Raw genomic sequence first — 22047 nt, 5'->3', positions numbered from 1 at the left:
AAATTTTGCTTTGATTGGTCAAATCCCAATCCGATCTCAATTCTCAACCGCGCTACAGTGTGATTACGGCTTAAATGGCAGTGTGGCGCCATCGGTCGGGTGGCCGGCGCACCGCGACGGCGCCGCCGCGGCGAGAAACCTTCGGCGACGAAAAGTATTGAATCGGTGACGTCACAAAAGACGGGGCCAGTGGGAAGGAGCGTGTGGAGACGGGGTGGATGGTCGCGTTTGTGCGAAAAAATGTCCGGCTACCGGGACTTATCGTCAGCTACATGAACGTGCGGTGAACGGTACTCGGCGGCGAAACGAACGCGGCGGTGAGACCATAACCGGCGCTTACGCGCGCGCTCGCTCGCAGCACCCGGCACTCCGTGTGCTGCGTCAGTGTGTGGTCGGGGCCACTGGCGGTTAGTTTCTCGGTGACGCTGCGCGGCGGCTCGTCGGTTCCAGTCTCTCCGGGAACGAGCCGAACGAGGCGACGAACGAGGTGCGTGCGTGCGTCCGTCCGTCCTCTCCCCCCCCTTCCCCTCCCCCCCGGCACGTGCATACGGGGCGAGAAACACGGCAAAACACGGACGGGGGGTCCTCACCCCCTCGTCGATGCCCAGTCGTCGCTCCGCTCGCGGCGGCGGTTATGACAGCGGCGGCGGCGGCGGTTCGATCGCGCGCCGCGTAGTCGCGTGAAAAACAAAACGGAACGAGGCGTATTGCGCGGAGCGGAACGGAGCGGAGGTGCAGCACGCCGCTTCTGGGTGACTAGTGACGCTACAGAAGCTCACGGTAAGGGTGCCCGACGAGGAAGGTACGAATGATATATTCCACGTATTCGTGACGTTCGAGGACAATGATCGAGGACGATCGTCGATTCGCTCCGCGTCGTCGATCGCTCAGCCGTCGTTTCCGCACGACGGCGACGGCCGTCGCGAGGTTAGGTTCGGCCGGAGTCCGATCCCAGCGCGGCGTGAACGCCCATTTTTCTCAACGGGACAAGGTCGGGCCGCGTCGCGCGGGTCGCGCCCTCGTGGACTCGCACGAGCGACGACAACGTCGTCGTCGTCGTCGTCGCGATTCTTCGATCTCTCGATCGACGCTCTTCGGGGGGGGGGGTTAGCGTCGTCGTGATTACGAAGTTATTCCGCGTGCTCGTCGCATCTCGCGTGGAAAACACGCAAACGACGGCGGCGGCGACGTTTTATTTTTTTTTCGCTCAAATCTCTCGCGTCGCTCGGCGCCGAAGAGCCGTGGGAGAGTCATCTCTTTGAACCCCTCCCGGCGAACGGCGACTGCGAAATCCGAAGACCGGTGCGCATCGACGACGCCGATAATCACCTCTCGTGGATCGCTCGTCGCGTCCGACATTTTTGTGTGAAAAAGGTGGGCCGCCTCCTCGCGGCGGCGGGTCCTCCGCTGCGAAAGCGCGCAGCTCTCGTTTCTCTCGGGTGGGAGAGCAGAGAGGGAAAAAAAGACGCTCGCGACGTAAACAAGCGTCATCGTCTAGTATGCGTGACGACCGATATATATATATATATTTCCGAAGCGTCCGGGACGCGAGATGAGGGGGATACGTATGCAAGCACGACATCGCCGCGAGAGATGATCAGCTGATAACATCTCTTCGGTCGCTCGTTTACGCCGATCGCTGGCATGATCCTTCGCTAGGCGAATACGTTGAGAGAGAAAGAGAGAGAGAGAGAGGGTGAGACATGCGGGCCTGACGATCGGCCTCGGAGCCGCGTGTCTCTCGTCCCTCGCGATCGTCCTACGACGGCGCGCGAAAGGCCGTGATCACCCTTCGACTTTATCGAACGAGTAATGATAGACCGGGAAAAGAAGCGCGCGGAAGGAGGAAGAGGGAGGACGGAAGGGGGGAGGGAAGGAGGAGGAGGAGGCGCGGTCCTCCTGCCGTGTGTAAAGTGTAACGTTCGCAGGGCGTGTTTTAACGCGCGGTCGCGCTTTTCTGCGCGACGGCGGCGTGCGAGCGAGCGAGTCGCGCAGGCACAGGTTAGGCCTCTGCCCGTCGTCGGCCCACCGCCGATGATCGACGGGCAGTAAACACGCAGTGCAGCCCCGCGGTCCCCTGCCTGCCGTTCTCGGAGCGGCGGATCCACGTGCCGAGGGAACGCTCGCTCGCGCGCGCGTGTGAGTCTCTTCGCGACGAGAGAGCGAGATTCGCTCTCCCGGCGCTCCGAGACAGCTCCGTTTAGAGAACTCCGAACCTCATCGTCCTCGATCGACTGACCGATCAACTGTCAAACCTTGATCGATCGGTCGTGCTTCCCATATACCAGCGCAGATCATACACGCGGCGATAGTGCGGCAACATTGCGATGCTCCAGCAATATTGGAACAGTCGAATCTCGATAATTCGAAGGCCACCTAAACTTTTTCCTTCGGAAGCCGTTGTAATCGGAAAATTAATAAACTCTCGTGCACAAAAACTTTACGTAGGTCGTATTTTCATGTCAGTTCTCTTTTGCTCGAAACAACTCCTCGACAAGTCGGAAACTTCTTATAAATCTCGAAGATTTCTATAGCTCCTCCCTTGAGTTGACTATATCGAGTTATCGAGGTTCGACTAAGGTAGCAATATCGCAGCAACGTTGCAGCAATGTTTCCGCGCTGCGTGTGGGTGTAACGCGGCAAATGCGACTGGGTAATTCCAAATTGGGACAATCGGCCGGTTTGGTTGATCGATGATGGTGAAATTATTGGCCCCTTCCGCGGGAATCTCTCGAGAACGCGACGACGCGTGTTGACTCACGGCGGCGACGACTCCTCTCACGTTTTCTGTCGAGGACGGAGAAAAAAAAGGAGCGCAAAAAATCTACTCGTCACCCTTACGTAAGACGGCCTCGTGCCGCGACTTTGCCCCTTGTACCTTGCCGCTCGCCAGTCTGGCTGTGGGGAAAGGGAGGAAGGAGGGGGGGGGGAAGAGGCAGGCTCTCGTCGGGATATCTCGCACGCGCGCGTTTTTTTTCGGATTATCTTTATCGCTTTTCTTTCTTCCTTTTTTTCTTTCTTTCTTTCTTTCTTCCTTCCGGTGGCGCTATTTAACCCCCGCGTCGGGGAAAGACACACGCCGCGCGCCGTGCCGAAATCGATGGGAGCCCTCTGGGCGCCGATGGCGCCGATGCTGTCTAATGATGACATTTAAATGCGGTGCCGCATCGTTCGATTGTTCGCGCGCGCGGCGCGACGCAGCCGGAGAGGAGGGGGGGGGAGGTGGGAGAGGGAGAAGGGGAGGGAGACGTTTTTCTTTCCTCATTTCTCTTTCTTGTTTTTCTCTCTTTATCGATTTTTCACTTCCTCGCGCGCGCTTCCCCTCTCCTTCTCGCACTTTACCCCTTTCGCGAATTACGCGCGGGGCGACCGTGATTTAGGAATTAATCGCTCGTCGCTCGATGAGATGTAGATAAATTCAGACAGTTTCATTTGCGATTTTGTCTCCTCCCAAAGGCATCCTCCGATTGAGCGGGTTCGACGAGCGATCAGACCCGGCGGCGCAAAGGGAACGGAGTTCGCAGGGAATCCAGATGAGAATGGGTATCGCCAAGGGGGAATGATAGGTGAGAGAGATCACTTTAACTTTCGATCTCTAGCATTGGTATTCATGGTTTGTTTCACGAATGTTTTTTTTAAATAATTCGACTCTATGATTGATTTATTGACATTTTGAGACTGTATTTGAAACGATTCCAAATATAAAAATAGACCATAAATATCGACTTACCATAGGTGTTGGAAACCTTTAGCTTTTTGTTCTAAGCTCTAAATTGACGTATTTTTCCCGGCAAGAAGCTGATCCCTAAACTTTGAGCTGACTAGATCTCAGCTATAAAGTTTAGAGCTTAGAACAGATTAACGTCTCAGCTCGGAACTTGAAACCAAAAGCTAAAGGCTTATTGCATTTATTGTCATAGTAAATCAGGATTTAGGGCAGGGTTTGAAAAAACCCAGGTGTTTTTTTTTTTTTTTAAAGATCAGCCCAGTGGATTTTTTGAGTTTTATTAGGTTTTATGCGTTTTTATTTTTTATAGTCTATTAATGATTAACAACATTTGCTACTTAATCGATAATTAAATCTTTATGAATTAATTTCAACCTAACTTATTTAATTTAATTTATTCAAATAAATGTACATATATCTGTGTAAGGGACATCCTGTGTCAAATCGATTAATCTTTGACCCTTATCGTTGTTGATGTATTTTTTAATTTTTTTTTGTAATATGTAATACTAAATTGTATTAATTTATGATAATTAATTTTAATTGGATTTTTTGTGAATTTTTATAAGTATTTTTTTAAGTGAATTTTTTTGAAGTGGTTCAACCCAGTGAAATCCGATAGGTTTTATTGGATTGGGCATCTTAAACCTGATTAATGTCCATTTCTACCAATATAGATTAACTTTAATCTCGGTTTTATTTATTTTTTCTTTTTTCTAATTCTTAGAACTAGAAAAAGATACAAAATAAATTAAACCAAGATTAAAATTAATCTACATTGATAGACGTGGCCATGAGGCGATAATCCGGGAATCGGAGAAGAGTAACTTATCGATGTGTCTGTGGCAGGATGCAAGAGGGTAATACCGCCGTTGCGCTAGCGATGGTGACCCCCGGATACGATCAGGACCCAGCGAGTGGGGTCGCCGACTATACGACTCATCAGGATCAGGCGCAGTTCGAGGCCGACAAGAGGGCCGTGTACAAACATCCGCTCTTCCCGCTGCTGGCGTTACTCTTCGAAAGATGCGAGCAGGCGACCCAGAGCTCGGACAACTCCACGTCCGAAAGCTTCAACATGGATATACAGGCTTTCGTCCAGCACCAAGAAAGAGACCGAAAGCCCTTCTTGATCAATGACCCCGAGATTGACGGTTTGGTAAGATTGAAACGAACTTTTCAATAACGTTGTATGTAACCCAGTAAGCAAACCGTCCGAAGTATGACAACTGGTTGGCAGCAAATTTGCTCAGCTATTGCAACATCATCTGTATCCGGATTAAACTCGTTTAATCGTAAACGTGTTTTGCCGGTAGAACCTGCCGATATAATCTGACAGTAAATTATCGACGGAAAGCAAGCAAAATTTGTCATTTCATAAATTTAAATGGAATACGTTATTGAAATGATTACGAAATGATAGATTCTCTGCTCAGTTTCTGTAGTCAATTTCTCATTATATTTACCAGATTTGCTCGCAAACTACGCATTGAAAATTGAGGATTGCGAATTGAAGATTAGAATTCTAATTAAATTAATTTTAATCCGTTTTATTTCTGATTAGCTGAATTCTAATTCTCCACTTCGTAATCTTCTCCTTAATCTTCAATGCATTCTGATATGAGCTTTCTATTTTCTGTTGGCATTCTTTCGACAAAATTTGTAACAAATGTAAATTTGTAAAAAAACTACTTTCGAAATCTGTTCTCAACAGATTTAATTATCCCAGTCTTTGTATTTTCCTCATAAACTATATATAAAAAAGATGAAATTGATATATTAACAGAGAAGATGTACAACAAAAATCGTCTTTATGTAGTTTCCTTTTTTTTTCCTTCAAGTACGAATGTTGATTGAAAAGAGATGATGTACGTATATTCCTACGGATGTCTCTCTTTTTAATCAGCATTGATACATGGAGGAAAAAATGGAAATACTTAAAGATGATTCTGTGTTACGCAGTTTCTTTGTCAAACTGGGTTACCTTCACAGTACAGGTCGAATGCTTGGTCTAGGCCAATGACTTAATATCTATTTGCGTTCATATGATTTCTTTATAGAAAGCATGATGTTGGTATATTGACAAAATAGTCCCGCTTTTTTTAAACTGACTTTAGTACCTTGAGGAAAAGAAAGAATATCTAAAGGTGCCTCTTTGTCGCACAGTTTCTTTGTCAACTTGGTTAGCTTTAAGCTACAAGTCAAATGCTTGATTTAGAAGAGACCTGGGCATGTATTACGGAACTGTTCGAAATAGATTCCAACCGAAATTATTTCGTTTTCTCTAGTAAATACAATAGAAATCTAGGGATTGATTGAATAATTCCGATCGAAATCCAAACGAACAATTCCATAATATGTACCCTGTTCTTTTTAACTGAATTTCTTGTACGGTTTATCCTTCTTTTTTTTCCTACGTTGAAGAAAAAGATTGTTCTTTGCGGCTGAACTAGTATACACTTGTACATAAAATGAAACGTGTATATATATTGTGTATATATATATATATATATATATATATATATATTTGAAGTGACGAACTGGCGAAAGCTAGAAAAAATTTCAATGCAATCTAGTGCTGCAACAAAGAACAGGTTTATATACGTCATTGAAATCTCCGCTCGTCTTTTTTTCGTTCCCGCGCGAAGTTGAGATCGCGAACAAATGAACGATGGAAACGATGAAGAAATGACGATCGGTTTGAACGAAGCGTTTAACCGCGTTTCCACGGGGACACGTTTCTCTTGCAGATGATCAAGGCGATACAGGTGCTGCGTATTCATCTACTGGAGCTGGAGAAGGTGCAGGAGTTGTGCAAGGACTTCTGCAACAGGTACATCACGTGTCTGAAGGGCAAGATGCAGAGCGAGAACCTGCTGCGGAGCGACTACAGCCACCACGGGCACGACATGGGTCCGTCGAGTGGAAGCAACGGCAGCAGTCCGTTGCAGGTTAGACGTTTGTCCCGATACATCCGCGATGAAGCTAGGCTGTCCCCCCCGGTCTCTGCCCGGTCTTATCCCCCTCACCAACGTAGATATCCCCGTAGTAGAAGGGATGTACGCGAGGAGAGTCCCGCGACGAAGTTGTCGGTTGTCTCGCCGTTGCCGTTTTGTCGCATCGCGACCCGGTAAAGCCGCCGTCGATTCGACGTCGAGGCGGTGTAATATTGTGTCAGTGTTGTTAAAAATAGGGATTTCTCCCTAAACGTAGGGAATTTATACTACAAAAAGGGAGTAGGGAATTTTTAGTTAAAAAGGCCCAAAATGTAGCGATTTTTAAAATCATTGTAGTGCCATATGTTCTGTGGTGCCATAAGTCCAACTTATGTTTTATATTAATATATAAAAACTTATATATTTTTATTATATATGTTTATGTATTTATATACGTACATATATGTATACACTTATATATTTTTATTATATATGTTTATATATTTATATACGTACATATATGTATACACTTATATATTTTTATTATATGTTTATATATTTATATACGTACATATATGTATACACTTATATATTTTTATTATATATGTTTATATATTTATATATGTATGTACATATATGTATACAGTTTTTCTTTTGAAACTAATATATATTTATATTCATTTATATGTGATATTTTCTTTATTTTCATCATTATTTTTATTTTCTTTTGAATTTTGTAACAGTTTCCCTTCCATTTTTTTGCGTAGGGAATTGTAGGGATTTTATATAACGTCGATAGGGATAAATGGAAATTTGGTTTTAACAACACTGTATTGTGTACTTATATCGCCGCGTACGACGAGAGCGTACGCGTACATCTCTTGAGATATTACTGAATTTCCCATCCCTGCTCTCTGACGGCTAGTTGAGACATATATTTGCCAGGTGCTGTCATCTACAGGCAATGATGTTGAGTCGGGAGCTAACGGATTCAGAGTGAGCCGTGGGGACGCCGTGGCGGAGAACGACGGCGCGAATCCGCATCACGCGCGGGAAGAGAGCGTTAATCACGACCAACTGTCGTCGGTCCGACCGTCTTCCGCCGTCCAGCGCTCGGGCAAATCCACTAGCCAGGACCACGACGATCCGCTCTCACCGTCCACCGTACACGGAAGTACACCTCTCTCGCAAATCGGGGCGCATGGATGCGCCCCGGTTAACGACATGTATCTCGGCCAAGGTGAGTCCGAACTGCGAGAGCTGTCGTGAATTCGCTATTGAATCGCCGAATGAGATTTCTTTGCTCTTAACCGAGAGTTGTGCTGATCAACCTGAATCAGGATCGACTGATCGGTTGAAACATTATTCTTCTTTCGTTGACTCTTCTTAGATTCCCCTTTAGGGTGTTTACTATCCGACAAATCTGGAAAATCTCAGGAGTTTCAAGGGGTTTTTTTTTACCTTGAAAATCGGATTTTCGTGGAATTTTATTGATACTTGGGAAAGTTTTTGAAATTTTATTTTTAAATTTCAAATTCTTTTGGAATTTAAATTCGATCTCTTTGAAAATATTTTTCATATCAAACAGTTTTTTAATCATTTTTCTTGACAATGTCGCAGAATGTCGATAATCGGTTAGCAATAAGTAAATACACGTCTGCATAAATTTACGTATATTCTCGTGTGATTCATTGGTTTTTACAAAAATGGATGAAAAGATGATACAGCAGAAGAGTGTAATTCATTAATATACTATGTAGTGAACTCTATATTATCCTATCAATTTCGTGTGTTCTAATTGTAGAAAAGAATAGAATTAATAGAATTAATAGGTACAGTCTTGTGTAATTTCTATCTTTCAAATTTATTATTAGATATAATTTGTTTGAGTTATTTGCATTTCAATTTATTTCAAAATTGCATCATAAAATTATCTAATCTTACCTGGAACTTTAAATAAAAATAGCTGGAAAATCCGGGAATTCTCAGGGAATTTTTTTACAAGATTTTAGTAAACACTCTTTGCTCTTCTTTTTCTGGACAACAACAGTTATATTTTGAGCACGACGGATCTCCTGCTAAAATTCCGTTTATAGATGACAGTAGCGATTATCTGCAGACGATCTCCGACAGAATATACCTGGAGGAAGCCGGATACTGGGGATTAGTTGCGTTACAAGAGCGAGAAAACGCGGAATACGCGGACGTCAGGAATTCTAACGATGAAAAGTATTTCGGTTAGGAACGTAACGTGTTTCTTCCTTCAGCTGCGCGAGCGTTGAGAAATAGCAACGACTCTCTCGTGTTGCCGTTATTATCTCTCGACGCACAAATTGTACCTGTCACTTCACGTCGCGTTGTGGATCATCGAGTGTTAATGGGACACGTCGGTCGTGTTTTTAGACATTACAGTTGCAGGCTCGCCTTCCCCCGCGGCGAGCGAAGACGAGGAGGAGGGTGCCGGCAACGCGGCCTCGAATCACGCTGGGAATCATAGAAGTAATCATGGTAGCGCCAGAAAGGGACGTCAGAAGAGGGGTGTCTTACCCAAACAGGCAACCAGCATCATGCGAACGTGGCTCTTTCAGCATTTAGTAGTGAGTAACTTGTGTCGATAATTCGATAAAACAGTTTAAGTTTCATGTCGACACGACGCATTGGAGATTAAAGCTTCTGACTACTCAGCCAAGAACTTCGCGTTCGCGATATGGCGACGCGGTGGGAATTAGAATATTATTCGTATTAAGGCCCGTTCTGCAATACGTTGTATGTCGGTGTCATAAATTGTAAGCAAAACATGTCAAATGTGAAGGGAATACTCGAGGGGTCAACCATTACCAAAAAAAATGTAACAGTGATTGCTAATTGTGGCAATACGCTTTATTGCTAGTATTGCTATTGTATTACTTTCGTTTTGTCAGTAATATTGCCATCTATTATCTCACGTACTGCCATCTATTACCTCACGAACTGCCACTTATTGCACAATATTGCCAAGTATTGCTAATGTATTGCTAGGTATTGCTATATATTGATAGCGTATTGCTAGTATTGTATTGCCGCAATATACTATAGCAATATATTCCTAAAGAAATGTACACTGATTCCCATAGTGGTTGACCCCTCGGGAATACTCGACTGTGATTGATCAATTTTTACTGCTTACAATACCATACGACATATTGTAAAATACGGACCTTGCTGTAAAAAGTGTAGACAACAAAATTCAAAATTTTGTCCTGCATGCCATTTCGTTATGTGCTTAATTGTGAAAACATGACCTTGCCTCGTACTTATCAAATTCATAAAAATGGATGAAAAGTAATGTTAATATCTTTGAATTTTATACGTAAAAGCTTATTTTTCAACACCTGTCAAGCTGTGTGTGTTTTCTTGTCTTAATAGGTTTCACTTTACGTGCCTTTTACGACTCTTTACTGACTGTGTCAAGAGGAGAAAAGGATAATTTCCGTTCATTTCTACAAGTGTTTTAAAGCGATCCTATTTTTTTCGTTTCATCCAAATTCTCTTTATTTACAAATGGCGTGCAAGAAACTTTAATGTGTCATTTCTCGCTTATGACGTCACGATTCCAATACAGCCGCGGTGACTAAGATCGGAGCCTTAAGGATTGTGAATTAGAGAATAGACTAATCGATTTCGATTAATCAGAACGAAACGGATCAAAATTAAAATGTATCTAATTGGCCGAATTCTAATCTTCAATTCACAATCTTCAATCTCCAATATGTATATTGTAGTATGACAACATGGGCTCTATACGCCTTGTCTCGTGCAATCGTAATCCGATGCCTATCTGTCGCAGCATCCTTATCCGACCGAAGACGAGAAGCGTCAGATCGCCAGCCAGACGAATTTAACGCTGCTGCAAGTGAACAATTGGTTCATCAACGCCCGCCGACGAATCCTGCAGCCCATGCTGGACGGCGCGGGCACGGACGCGGCGTCGCGTGCGGGGAAACGTCACAAGACCTCGAAGCACACCGCGCAGCAGCAGGCGGCGCAGCAGCAGCAGGCGGGCTGGCAGTCCGAGGATTCGGCGAGTGATTCGGGCTCTAGCGACGGTGAGGGGGGTGCCGCTAGATCGAAAGACGGTAACGATAGCGATGAGGATGATCTTCACTGACCTCTGTCGATCACCGAAACGTCAACCTCTTTACGGTACCTTCAAATCCAGTTGCTCATTACAGTATTAAGGTATTCGAGAATAGATATCGCTTTAACTGTCAAATACGTAATTAATCTTGCGAAAGTTAAGAATACGTGGGTAGAGGTTATCACGCTCTCTGATTATTCGATACTTTGATACATTTCGTCGACTGCTACCCAACCGTCTGCTTTTTTTTTTCATGACAGCCGATTAGATCCTTAATCTCTGCTCATATATATATTTTACGTCACAAAACGTTGTAATGAACTCGGAGAACTGAGATTGAATAGGTACTAGAAAGAGCAGCTTTACTTAAGTAACGTCTAACTCTCAAAAACGAAAATACATACGTTTACATTGCGCTACGAGAAAATGTTATTTATTTTTTGAGAACAAATTTTTAAGTGAACGATGCGCAAGTAGTGAAGATACAAATCTGAACCTTCTTTCGAAATCACAATCTTTTTGTTAGTTTTTAACAGTCGTGTCGCTTGTAACGAACGTACGTCCCTGATGGTACCGTTGTTTAGGACGTTCATGTAATGTATGTAAAAGATGTATATTGTTTTAAATATAATCACGTTACATTGTGTATGTTATGCATGTATGTTACGTATGTAACATGATTATATTGTAACAACTCGTCGAACAAAGATACGCCGCGAAAAGAAAAACGAAATGTTTTTACGACAGCCAATGTTTCCCATTCTTTCAATGTACATTCTTAAGCACGTGTCAGCCAGGAATTATATTGTATAAATTTATTCTTTTGTATATTTCCGAATGGTACACTAATTGTCGATCGGTTTTTTTTTCGTATATAACTTTGATATTTCATTAGGCGTAATAATAAAACAAGATAAAGACAAGATCAAATTTTTTTTTTGCTAGCTTTGCCAACAATACTATGTTATTACTGCTATTGTTACGATTGATGCTGTTACCCAGATATTACTACTATTACCACTACTACTATTATTACTATTATCCCTACTATTATTACTACTATGCTACTTCTAGTAATAGTATTACTATTGCTATTCCTTCCATTACTGCTATTACTATACTACTATATTTCTACTATCATTATCAATATTATTACTGTTAACACTATCGCTCCTGCTACCGCTAAAGCTACTACTTACTATTACTATACTACTACTATTACTACTACTGCTATTACTACTATTACTAAATTACTACTACTATTACCTATTACTACTAATACCTACATTTCTAATACTGCTCCCACCACAATAATTGTTATTTTTATGTGTCACAACAAAATATCTGCATTTTTTTTGTTTGCAGTTATACAGAGTGTTCCTTAAATAAATTATCATACTCAAGGAGGCAATTCTTTCGTTTATTTCAAGTAAAAAAGTTTATATAAACATGTGTCCTAAGCAGCTTAGTTTCCAAAATATAGAATGTTTTAAAAAAAATATTACTATAAAAATATTAATATTATTACATGTTTAAATTTTTTTGAAAACATCCTATTTCGGAAACTAAGCCGCTTAGGACACATGTTTATATGAACTTTTTTATTCGAAATAAACCAAAGAATTGCCCCCTTGATTATGGCGATGTACTTAAGGAACGCCCTGTATAATGTGTGTAAGTTGTTTTGAGATTGACATTCATTAATCTGCTTTATAATTTGTAACTTGTATAAAGCCAATATGGACAGTGTGTGAAAAATAGTAAAATGGTAAAACGACCGTTGCTAACGTTAATTAAAAGTTTAATTAAAGCTATTCGATTAGACGCATTGTGTGGCACATTTGTAAAAAGATAAATATGGGGTAAATTAATTTCCAAATTAAAGAATGAGAATTTTATAGTTCGTAGTATGCAATATTAATTATTGTACTTTTCGTGCCATTAAAGAGCGTGGTAACTTCCGCGCTTAGTCTTTGTTCAGCTCTGCAGTGTCGTGGCATAGCGAAACGCTGTCCCTCCATGATAATAATAAATAATAATAATAATTAATAATATAACTAATGATAATAATTATTACGCTATTGATAATGATAATAATTATAATTATAATTATATAATAATGATAATAGTAATAACAATAACAGCAACAGCAGCAGCAAAACGCAACCACAATACAATGATGATATGATACTACTTTAAATATATGATGATTATATTTTTAAACTCTAAGTGTCGTCCCTTGAGCGTGTACTGCACGCGTTACAATGATAACTAACTGTACATATTACATGCGGAACTGTTAGTGAGTCAGAGATAGAGAGAGAAAGAAAGAGAGAACGGACAAAGCAGAGAACAAATATTACCAAGTATGTTAAAGAAAAGCTAATACTTTTCTTGGAAAAAAAAATTGGATATATTCAACGATATATAAATATAAAAAAAATATATATATATATATATATGACATTTTGGAATATTAATGTTTACGCACACTGGCTGTCTACATGTGATCATTACGTTTTACCAGCAGAAATTTACTCTACCGCGTTACTTTGGCGGACACAGACAGAGGCTTGTTCATTTCGAGCTTCCCACGAGCGAGTCCGAGGGCTAAAAAGAAAAGACTTTTGATATCCACTCTCGCGAACTGACTGTTCTCGCAGATGCCATTCTTCGTGTACATACCGTTCTTCCTAATCCATAACATAACAACGCGTGTATATTTATGCTTTCTCCAAACGCCTATCATTTCCACGCGATTTCCGTCCATCGAGATTTGAATGGCTAAGACCGTCTTTACCTTGTTAGATTCGAACGTGAAGTAACGTAGCGTAAAATTAATTGTTTCCAAGTTGACATCTCCGTAAAGGGGAGATGTGCGATCTTGCTCTTCTGTCACAGGTTCGCCGAACGTGGAATTCTCCGTTTTTCGTTTCTCACAATTTATCTCGGTTCTGCTCGTCGCTTATTTCTCACAGATACCGCGGTTAACGATAAGCTGGCCACTAGTCACTCGATCATAGGGGGAGGGGAAGAGGGGGTAAATGTGTCATATAATATAGCCTGTCTACGTGGTTGCCTTAAGTAGCCAAGCATCATTTCCTCTGTACTTATAATTTTTGCGTTGAGTCGATGTACATAGCCAATTGACAGAGTGCTTCCATTAGTAGCTTGTTCGATCTGTTTGTTTTTTTTTAATTTTTTAATAGATAAAATCTATAACTTCTTTTTTTTCTGTTTCTCAAGCGACTTTTTATACGCAATACTCTCCGCTCAATCGCCTAATCGTAAACGTTGATTGTAACGTAATAAAAATGCGGAATACTTGAAAAATACGCGATATGTGTGACTTGAGTAAAACGATATTATCAGTTGCAGACAGCTGACAGTATAGCTCCCGTGCACGGTGCCGCGACAACAGTTTATTTAAAAAAATCGGCTGCAGCGCAACAGTAAAGACAAGAAAAAAATTAAACAAAAAGATGTAAAACATTCGGTATTGCTGGACCATTGTCTTCTGGCTTGAAAAAAAAAAAGGTATTATATATTCATTAAGAGGGATCTGTTCTACGGAACGTTTATAACAAAAGGCAATAACGCGCAATCGCAATCTAATGTTTAAAAACAATCGTTATTAAAAATAATCGCTCCTCCAATAATCATTGCTATTCTCGACGAGCCGCCACCTCGTGTACGGGACTATACTGTATCCGAGAAATAAACGAACGTATAGGATGTAAACGCTAGATTATAAGAGGTAGGTTGTAAGGCTGAACCACGTATACGTATGTGCTGCGGCACCAGACGACTGTGATAATTCGGTGGGCGGTGCCCAGCCTCCTACTTCATCCTTGTATACTAAATAAAATAAAAAAAAAAAAAGAACATCAACAATTAGTTAAAAGGAAAAGCGTAAAAACCGATTACCGAAGAGGTTGAACGTATGTCGGGACGTGCGTTGCGTAGAACGTTTTCGCCAATCCACATGCACGTGGGCAGACGAGAGACGACGCGGTGATATGCACACCTGGCGTATCTTTTTTTTTTTCACCGGACACTCTCGCTTCCTTTTTCACCCAGCACACGGGTGTCCGTGAAACGAAGATTTATTAACGACGCGTGCATGTGGACACTTTGTACGCGGTAGGAGACGTAAACGTCTGCCGCATCAATACGTCGATGCGAAAAAAATAATTATCTATCGAGAATTAGATTAAAAAGAGTTATATGAAGGTAGAAATGGGTCAGATACTTTTTATATAGCGTACAGTTAAGATAATTTCGCGATTATTCGAGAGAGATTACTCTTTATTAGAACTAATCTTGATTTGAAAAGCAACATCCGCTTTTTACTCCGTGAAATATCACCTCTGGTACCGCTACTCATAGATGCTCGTGTGTAATACAATTGTGTGGCAAAATGCTGAAATTATGTTACACATGGTATCTACGAAAATCGACGCAGAAAAGTGACTCACAGGATTTCGTTAATTATGTGCTTGCTTCGGATTACTTAATTAATCTGATACTGATTCATCTGGATTAAGTAACTTAGTAACACCAGTTCCAATTTTGGACGTGTCTCTCAGTCTCCGTCTTTGTTTCAGTAGCACATGTGCAAGATGAAAATATCGTTTCTTTTTATCATGCGCATCTATTTTTCCGTTCTATGCGTGCCTAGTCAAGTAACAAATGTACAGTAGAGAAGCAGCGCAAGAGAAATTGTCCAATTTTACAGACGTTGAGCCAGTTAGGAATGTCCTGACCGAGCATACACACGAGATTCTGTAATACACTTCTCAAATCCGAATCAATTCTTCTTCCGAGAATGGCCCATTTCTAACTTTGTCCAAATTTCAAGTCGTAAATGAGAAACATATTATATATACTTATATGTATACTAAAAAAAAAGGAAAGCATAGATATACAAATTAAATACTTCTTTCCCGTGTACATCAACGCCCTGTTAAATAAGTTGTTTATCGATAATAAACGCCATCACGCTTGCATTACTCCCTTTTTATTCTTTTCGCAATTATATGCAGTAAGTTGCCGTCCGTTTTCCATATTGTCAATTATATTTCTGCACCACGTTTACATCCCGTTGCTCCAACGATATATATGCAAACTGAAAATGATCAGAGAAATATGCACTCGAGATTTAATATTTGTGGCAGAGAAATTCTATAACAATACGCAGAGCGCTTTTTTGTTACAAATACTAAATCTCGAGTGCATATTTCCCTTATCATTTTCATTTTGTTTTCGTATTGTTATCCTTCAAAGACTAAATTTTACGAAAGAGAGAAAGGCGGGAAGAAAGGAATTATACTTTTCCATCTATCGATCTATAATCCGTATTTCGATTTTTTTTTTTTTAACATTACATGAATAACAAATTTTTATCGCTGTTGAAAGCAACTACGCTCTAGCGTCCTTTTACGTAATTTTTTTATTTAAAAAATCTTATGTCAGTGCGACTATCTTGTACACACATACACATTCATTCCTTTTATACACACGGGTACACAATACGAAGCAGAATTAAACTTGTCGAGCTCCCTGTTTCATTTCGTCTATCGTCTCTTCTCGTATATATAACTTCATAAATAATTTATAATAGAGATATCATAGAGAAAAAAAAAATGAAGAAAAGTTAGATGGATTCACTTTGCCGTTTTACATTGAGTATCAAAGATGCATCCGTGATTTTTTTTTCAATTGAACACTACGGATGGAAGCGATGATGATAAATAAGACCATTTATAAAGATGATAACGTGACACATCCGAATAGTTTTCGGGAGTTGTAAAAAAATCGTCCGAGGGCGTACCACACATACGGTTAAAGGCTAGTTACTGGAACATCTCGATTTTCTCGATGGTTATCTAACCTGGTCATTGATATGTGGTCCGCAGCGTATCCCTAGCAATCAACAGTTCTCCTGAAAATATCATCGGTATATAGCGGTGTGTGTGTGTGTGATATAATTTAATACATTACTTCAATTATTAAAGTTTATTGATATATCAATGCTAACATTATTTATTAATGCGTCAACATTATATTATAACACATTACTTTAATTATATTACTTTAATATAATTTACTTTAAAAATTACGAAAATACATTTAAGATTAAAAATCACAGATAATAAATGAGGGCTGATGAGCCGAGCTGGTTTTTCGCGCTGATACATCTTACAAAATTGGTAAATATAAATAAATTAATAACAAAGACGTTTCGACGTATAATACGGTCACCTTCAGTGTGAAAACCGAGCAAAGTGATCAAAAATTGACTTCTTGGAAAGACGATACAAACCTCGAATTAAATAGCACGTCAGCTCGACTATTGATAAACCACACTAAAATAAACGAGAAACCGGCGACCAGGCTACCCAGAATCAGACTAAAGCGTTCCGTCGCCGCTGCCGGTTTGAGAAACATTCTAACGCTTAACGTTTGCCATATGGACTCCGTCCAAGTCGAGTAGACGCCCGATTTCATGTCGTAATCTATAAGGGAGAAACAATTGGATATACGTCGATTATATACAATTGGTATATAATTGATATACCTCTACCGCTCCTACTTATCGCAAATAACGTGGCGACTTACCCTCGATAATAAACGCAGGGCTCACGGCTGTACTGTAATTGACGGTTGAATTGATGCACAAGCCCGTAAAGTTCTGGCCGCCCATCCAGGCGAGCCTGTTCTCGTGGCACGTTGATTCGTTCATCTCGTAGAGCTTTTCGCCGGTCAGGTAGGCTAAGAGCTGACCCGTCAAAGTCGTCGCGATGTTAAGCGCTCTGTGCACCCCGACGTACAACGGCAATACCTGATCGATCAGTTTAGCGCTAGGCGCCGAGGCCGCGCGAAACAGAGGGCACTTGGCGCTCTCCAAATAGCAATGTAGCATGTCCGCGACAAGCGTCTCCATGGGTATCGGCAGTTCGGCGGCGGGTTGCGGCGGCGGCGCCTCGCCCGTCACCGCTTGGTAAAGCTCATTAGCAACCTGAAGAGCAATTTTCGCTAAGTCTGATGCAAGCGCGCTAGTATCGTTTCTAAAACATGATACACGGGGGAAAATCTCAATGATGCGAAATCTCAGTAATGCTAAAATAACATGAGGTATATTATATATCAAGATCGAGCGAAAGTTGTGTATGTACTTATCAAAACCGAGACTCTCCGCGTCGTCCAAGATACCGTTGTAGTATCGGTTCTCAAACTGTTTCCCGTGGTTGCTTATGACGACCGTCGTTAGATTCGGTTTCGCCTCCAGGAAACTCTGCACGGACGTAGGTGGGACGCTACCGTCTTTAACCGACGCATTCAACGCGTCCCGCAGACGCTTTATCATGTCGTCCTCGCCGTTGGTGTGAAGAAATATCTCTCCCTGGCCCAACTGGCCGAATTCGATCACACTCTGGATATCGTCGAATTTCAAGGTGACCCCACCGAGGGCGTTAAAATTGTTCTGCTTCATGTCGTACACCATACGGCTAGATCCTATGTAATCGAACGACTCTCCATTCAGCAGAGAGAATACGACGTTCGTCTCTAGATAAGATAATAAGAATAAATACACACATCTTGATAACACAACTTATTGGCGATGCATTGGCTAAACATTAGCATGCATTGGGGATATATTGGACTTAATATTGCCCGATATAAAGGCAATATTAGCCATAAATGAAATGCAAATGCATTGCCAATGTAAAACACAAAATGTCTAAAAGTGCAAATCAATTTTCAAGGGAAGATCAGATCCTAATAGCACAATTCATTGGTGATATATTGGCTAAACATTATAGTTACATCGGCATGCATTGGAAATATATTGGATTGCCCGATATAAAGGCAATATTAGCTATAAAACTAAATGCAAATGCATTACCAGTGTAAAACACAAAATGTCTAAAAGTGCAAATCAATTTTGGAGGGAGAATCAGATCCTAATAGCACAATTCATTGGTGATATATTGGCTAAACATTATAGTTACATCGGCATGCATTGGAAATATATTGGGTTGCCCAATGTTGCCCTGATATAAAGGCAATATTAACTATAAATTAAATGCAAATATATCGCCATTATAAAATACAAAACGTCTATTTTGCACGTGCAAATCAATGCTCCTCAATGTTCGTTTGGGGGTTCCTATTTGTTACATTGAACCAATATTGCAGCAATAATTTGTGCTACTAGGATATTCCAATTACGCAACGTTCTATAACGACTCTGAGGCGAGATTAATACGTACTGTCGACGGTGGCATTTAAGGAATTCAGGTAATACGCAGTGGCGAGCAACGTGACCAGTCCAGTCACGGCGTTACCCGCACCGGGCGATATGCCATCGAATAACGACGACGCGTCCAACCGCGCCGTTACCATTATCACCGTATTGTTGTCCTCGTCGAGAGGCGCCAGGGGCCAGTGTATGTTTCTATCCCCGAGCGGGTCGCAGAACTGCGTCGGATTGAAATTCAACATGAACTCCGTACGCTTTATGCAGGATTCCGAGTTAACGGCGGCGTACATGAACGACTTCATCTCTATCGCGCAAAGGGACCGCCGATACTGCAGCTGGAGATCGTGCGCGTTGTGCGTCCAGAAGCACGATTTTATGGCCTCCAAGATCGTTTGATTCTGAAAACCGCGACACCTTTAGTGTTTGTTTTGTAACGCAGATCTTCCACGCCCAGTTTGTATTGACACGTTCTTATATCTTACACGGTCAATATTGTCAGTACCAACAAATATATTGCCAATATTTATTGACCATGTGTGGTTTATATTGATGGATTGATGTAGAATATCGACGCTGATCTGGTTTTCTTGATTTCCGAGCTTCAGAGATATTCCCTGCAGCAATGCTCGAGAAATCCAAGTCAATGTTCTACATCAATCTCACACGATCGATAATATTGTCAATGTTTGTTGATAATGACAGTATATTATTGACCGCGTAAAATCCGCAAAAAGAGTAACGTCAGCATTTTCGTCAATACAACTACACAATGATGTCCATAAAACTGAGTTGAACATTGTCAATAATACATGTAATACATGTCAATAATAATGTAACAATTGTTAAGATATTGATGCCCGCTGTCACTATTGTCGGCTGCAATTTTTGCAGAAAAAACTTAGTGACTGTTGTGAAATTCTTCAATATAATTATTATCCTTCATTATGGTTCTTATCCTTAGCTTACGAATATAAATGTATGAACCAACCACATAAAAAAATCTTGCAACAGTAAAACTGCTTTTTCTACCGGAAACAACCACTGATTCAATATCGATCAGTATTGATCATGTAAGGTCTGTATTACAATAAAATACGATTCCAACCTCTGTGTAAAACATAGGAAACGGCCAATCTTCCATGAGTAACGCAGTGCCAAAGGGATTCCACGGGTGCACGTCGTCACATCTCTTGTAACCGGCGTATCGATTGGGACACTGGTCTTCGGGCGAATAGTCCGATGGGCGTTTGTGGTCGACATTTTTCGTCAGCAGCACTCCGTTTATGTTGTTCGTATTTCTGAGCCTTACGAGCGTGCTCATGTTGAACATCGCGAACGGCAGGACCACGGTGTACGGGCCGGCGTTGGCCTCCTTTTCTATCCAAGCGATGTCATCGTCCACCTCGACCAAGTGTACCACGCCTACGCTTCCCGATCTGCTAGCTGAAATATGACAAGTGTCAGTGTGTATGTGTGTGCACGAAGCAGCTCGAGATAAATCGGCACTGGAGATCGGGAAAAGTTTGATGATCGAGGGAGCAACGGCGAGGGGGGAGGGGGGGGGGAAAGAATGCCGATTCTTACACGAACAGCCGAACTGATGTGTGCCATTGTGTCTTCTGAAACACGCCGCTACACCCTCCAAAGGCATGTATATCATATCCTTTATTCTCTCGGAGGTCACTGAAAATCGATTTTACAATAATTGTGACATTATCAAGATCGAATGGCGCTGAAATTGTGAATGGAAACTCGTCGCTACCTGAATTTACGATGACAACTGCCAAAACGTACTTCCACATTTGCACCGCCATATTCCGCTATTATCGCTTGTACTCGAGATTAATGATCGGCCACAGATTTGGGACATTACCTGGTGCTGTTACGGCACATCCCGGAACGCGAGATACGAAAACAATTAGCAATGACACATCGTGAGTCACGATGGAGATTCGCTTTGGTTAGAATTAATACTTGGTTAGAATCGTTTGTCGGAGACTCTCTCTCTCTTTCTCGCGCGTATCGCGTTCGAGCGAAATCCAAATTTCTCCGAACTGCAGCAAAAGAGGAGCTTCGAATGTGTTGTGTAATTCGTACAAGAAACGTATCAAATACTGTATCAAATAAAACTGCTTTGTTGGGCTGCAGGCTACAGCTGCAGATGCCTTCGGTCTTTCTTCACCGTGATAAATTCGCGTACATACGCATTGTGCGAATGAACAGGAATTTCCTGGGAACGGGCCTTTAAATGGCCGCGTTCAGCGGAGAAAGCAACAGTAAAATTCTTCAATGTGATTGGTACTTGCCCTCGGATCTTCTTGGATCTAAATTCTAAATGTATAAACCAATCATATTAAAGAATTTTATAACAATTGCAAACCTGCAAACACAGATTACAACTGCAATATTGCAGCAACATTGTAACATTCCAGCTATATTGCAGAAATATTACAATGTTGCTGCAATATTGTAGTTATAGTCTGTGTTTGCTGGGAAAGTTGCTTTATCTGCTGGACGCAACCAGTGTGAATGTGAGCGAATAAACAGGAATTTCCTGGGAACGGGCTTTAAATGGCCGCGTTCAGCAGAGAAAGCAACAGTAAAATTCTTCAATGTGATTGGTTCTTGCCCTCGGTTCTTCTTGGATCTAAATTCTAAATGTATAAACCAATCATATTAAAGAATTTTACAACAATTGCAAACCTGCAAACACAGATTACAACTGCAATATTGCAGCAATATTGTAACATCCCAGCTATATTGCAGAAATATTACAATGTTGTTGCAATATTGTAGTTATAGTCTGTGTTTGCTGGGAAAGTTGCTTTATCTGCTGGACGCAACCAATGTGAATGTGAGCGAATGAACAGAAATTTCCCATGGAACTTTGAGAAAAGCGGAAAACAGAAAAGCAGAAGCCAATCAAAACTCGCATTGGTAGTTAATAGTTTTTGCTTTCTGCTTTTCTTGCTACCAGTGCGAGTTCTGATTGGCTTCTGCT

At 41.5% G+C, this 22047-nt stretch overlaps 2 protein-coding genes across 3 annotated transcripts; one reads left to right on the top strand and one right to left on the bottom strand.

Annotated features, from left to right (window-relative positions):
• Nucleotides 1–552: 552 nt before the first annotated feature.
• On the top strand, nt 553–11703 carry LOC105457182 (homeobox protein PKNOX2-like). The gene is made up of 7 exons (XM_011701700.1): nt 553–780; nt 3457–3566; nt 4577–4886; nt 6478–6678; nt 7609–7903; nt 9067–9260; nt 10490–11703. Exons 3-7 carry the CDS (start codon nt 4578–4580, stop codon nt 10808–10810), a joined length of 1320 nt encoding a protein of 439 aa, XP_011700002.1. The 5' UTR covers nt 553–780; nt 3457–3566; nt 4577; the 3' UTR covers nt 10811–11703.
• A 4409-nt stretch (nt 11704–16112) lies between these two features.
• On the bottom strand, nt 16113–21257 carry LOC105457181 (nicastrin). Of its 2 annotated transcripts, XM_011701699.1 has the most exons (8): nt 20809–21257; nt 20631–20729; nt 20152–20489; nt 19057–19444; nt 17959–18349; nt 17402–17850; nt 17106–17298; nt 16113–16724 (listed from the first exon to the last, which is right to left on the bottom strand). In XM_011701699.1, the coding sequence occupies exons 1-8, from the start codon at nt 20858–20860 to the stop codon at nt 16706–16708; spliced, it is 1929 nt and encodes a 642-aa protein (XP_011700001.1). In that variant the 5' UTR covers nt 20861–21257; the 3' UTR covers nt 16113–16705. The 2 variants fall into 2 exon arrangements, with proteins under 2 accessions (XP_011700001.1, XP_011700000.1); XM_011701698.1 differs by lacking the exon at nt 16113–16724 and having other exon boundaries at nt 16854–17298.
• Nucleotides 21258–22047: the final 790 nt, after the last annotated feature.

This window comes from Wasmannia auropunctata, unplaced genomic scaffold (genome assembly GCF_000956235.1).
Source record: "Wasmannia auropunctata unplaced genomic scaffold, wasmannia.A_1.0 LD335346.1, whole genome shotgun sequence".
Taxonomy (NCBI): Eukaryota; Metazoa; Arthropoda; class Insecta; order Hymenoptera; family Formicidae; genus Wasmannia; species Wasmannia auropunctata.
Note: the sequence above shows the minus strand (reverse complement) of the source record. Positions and strands in the feature narration are given on the sequence as shown.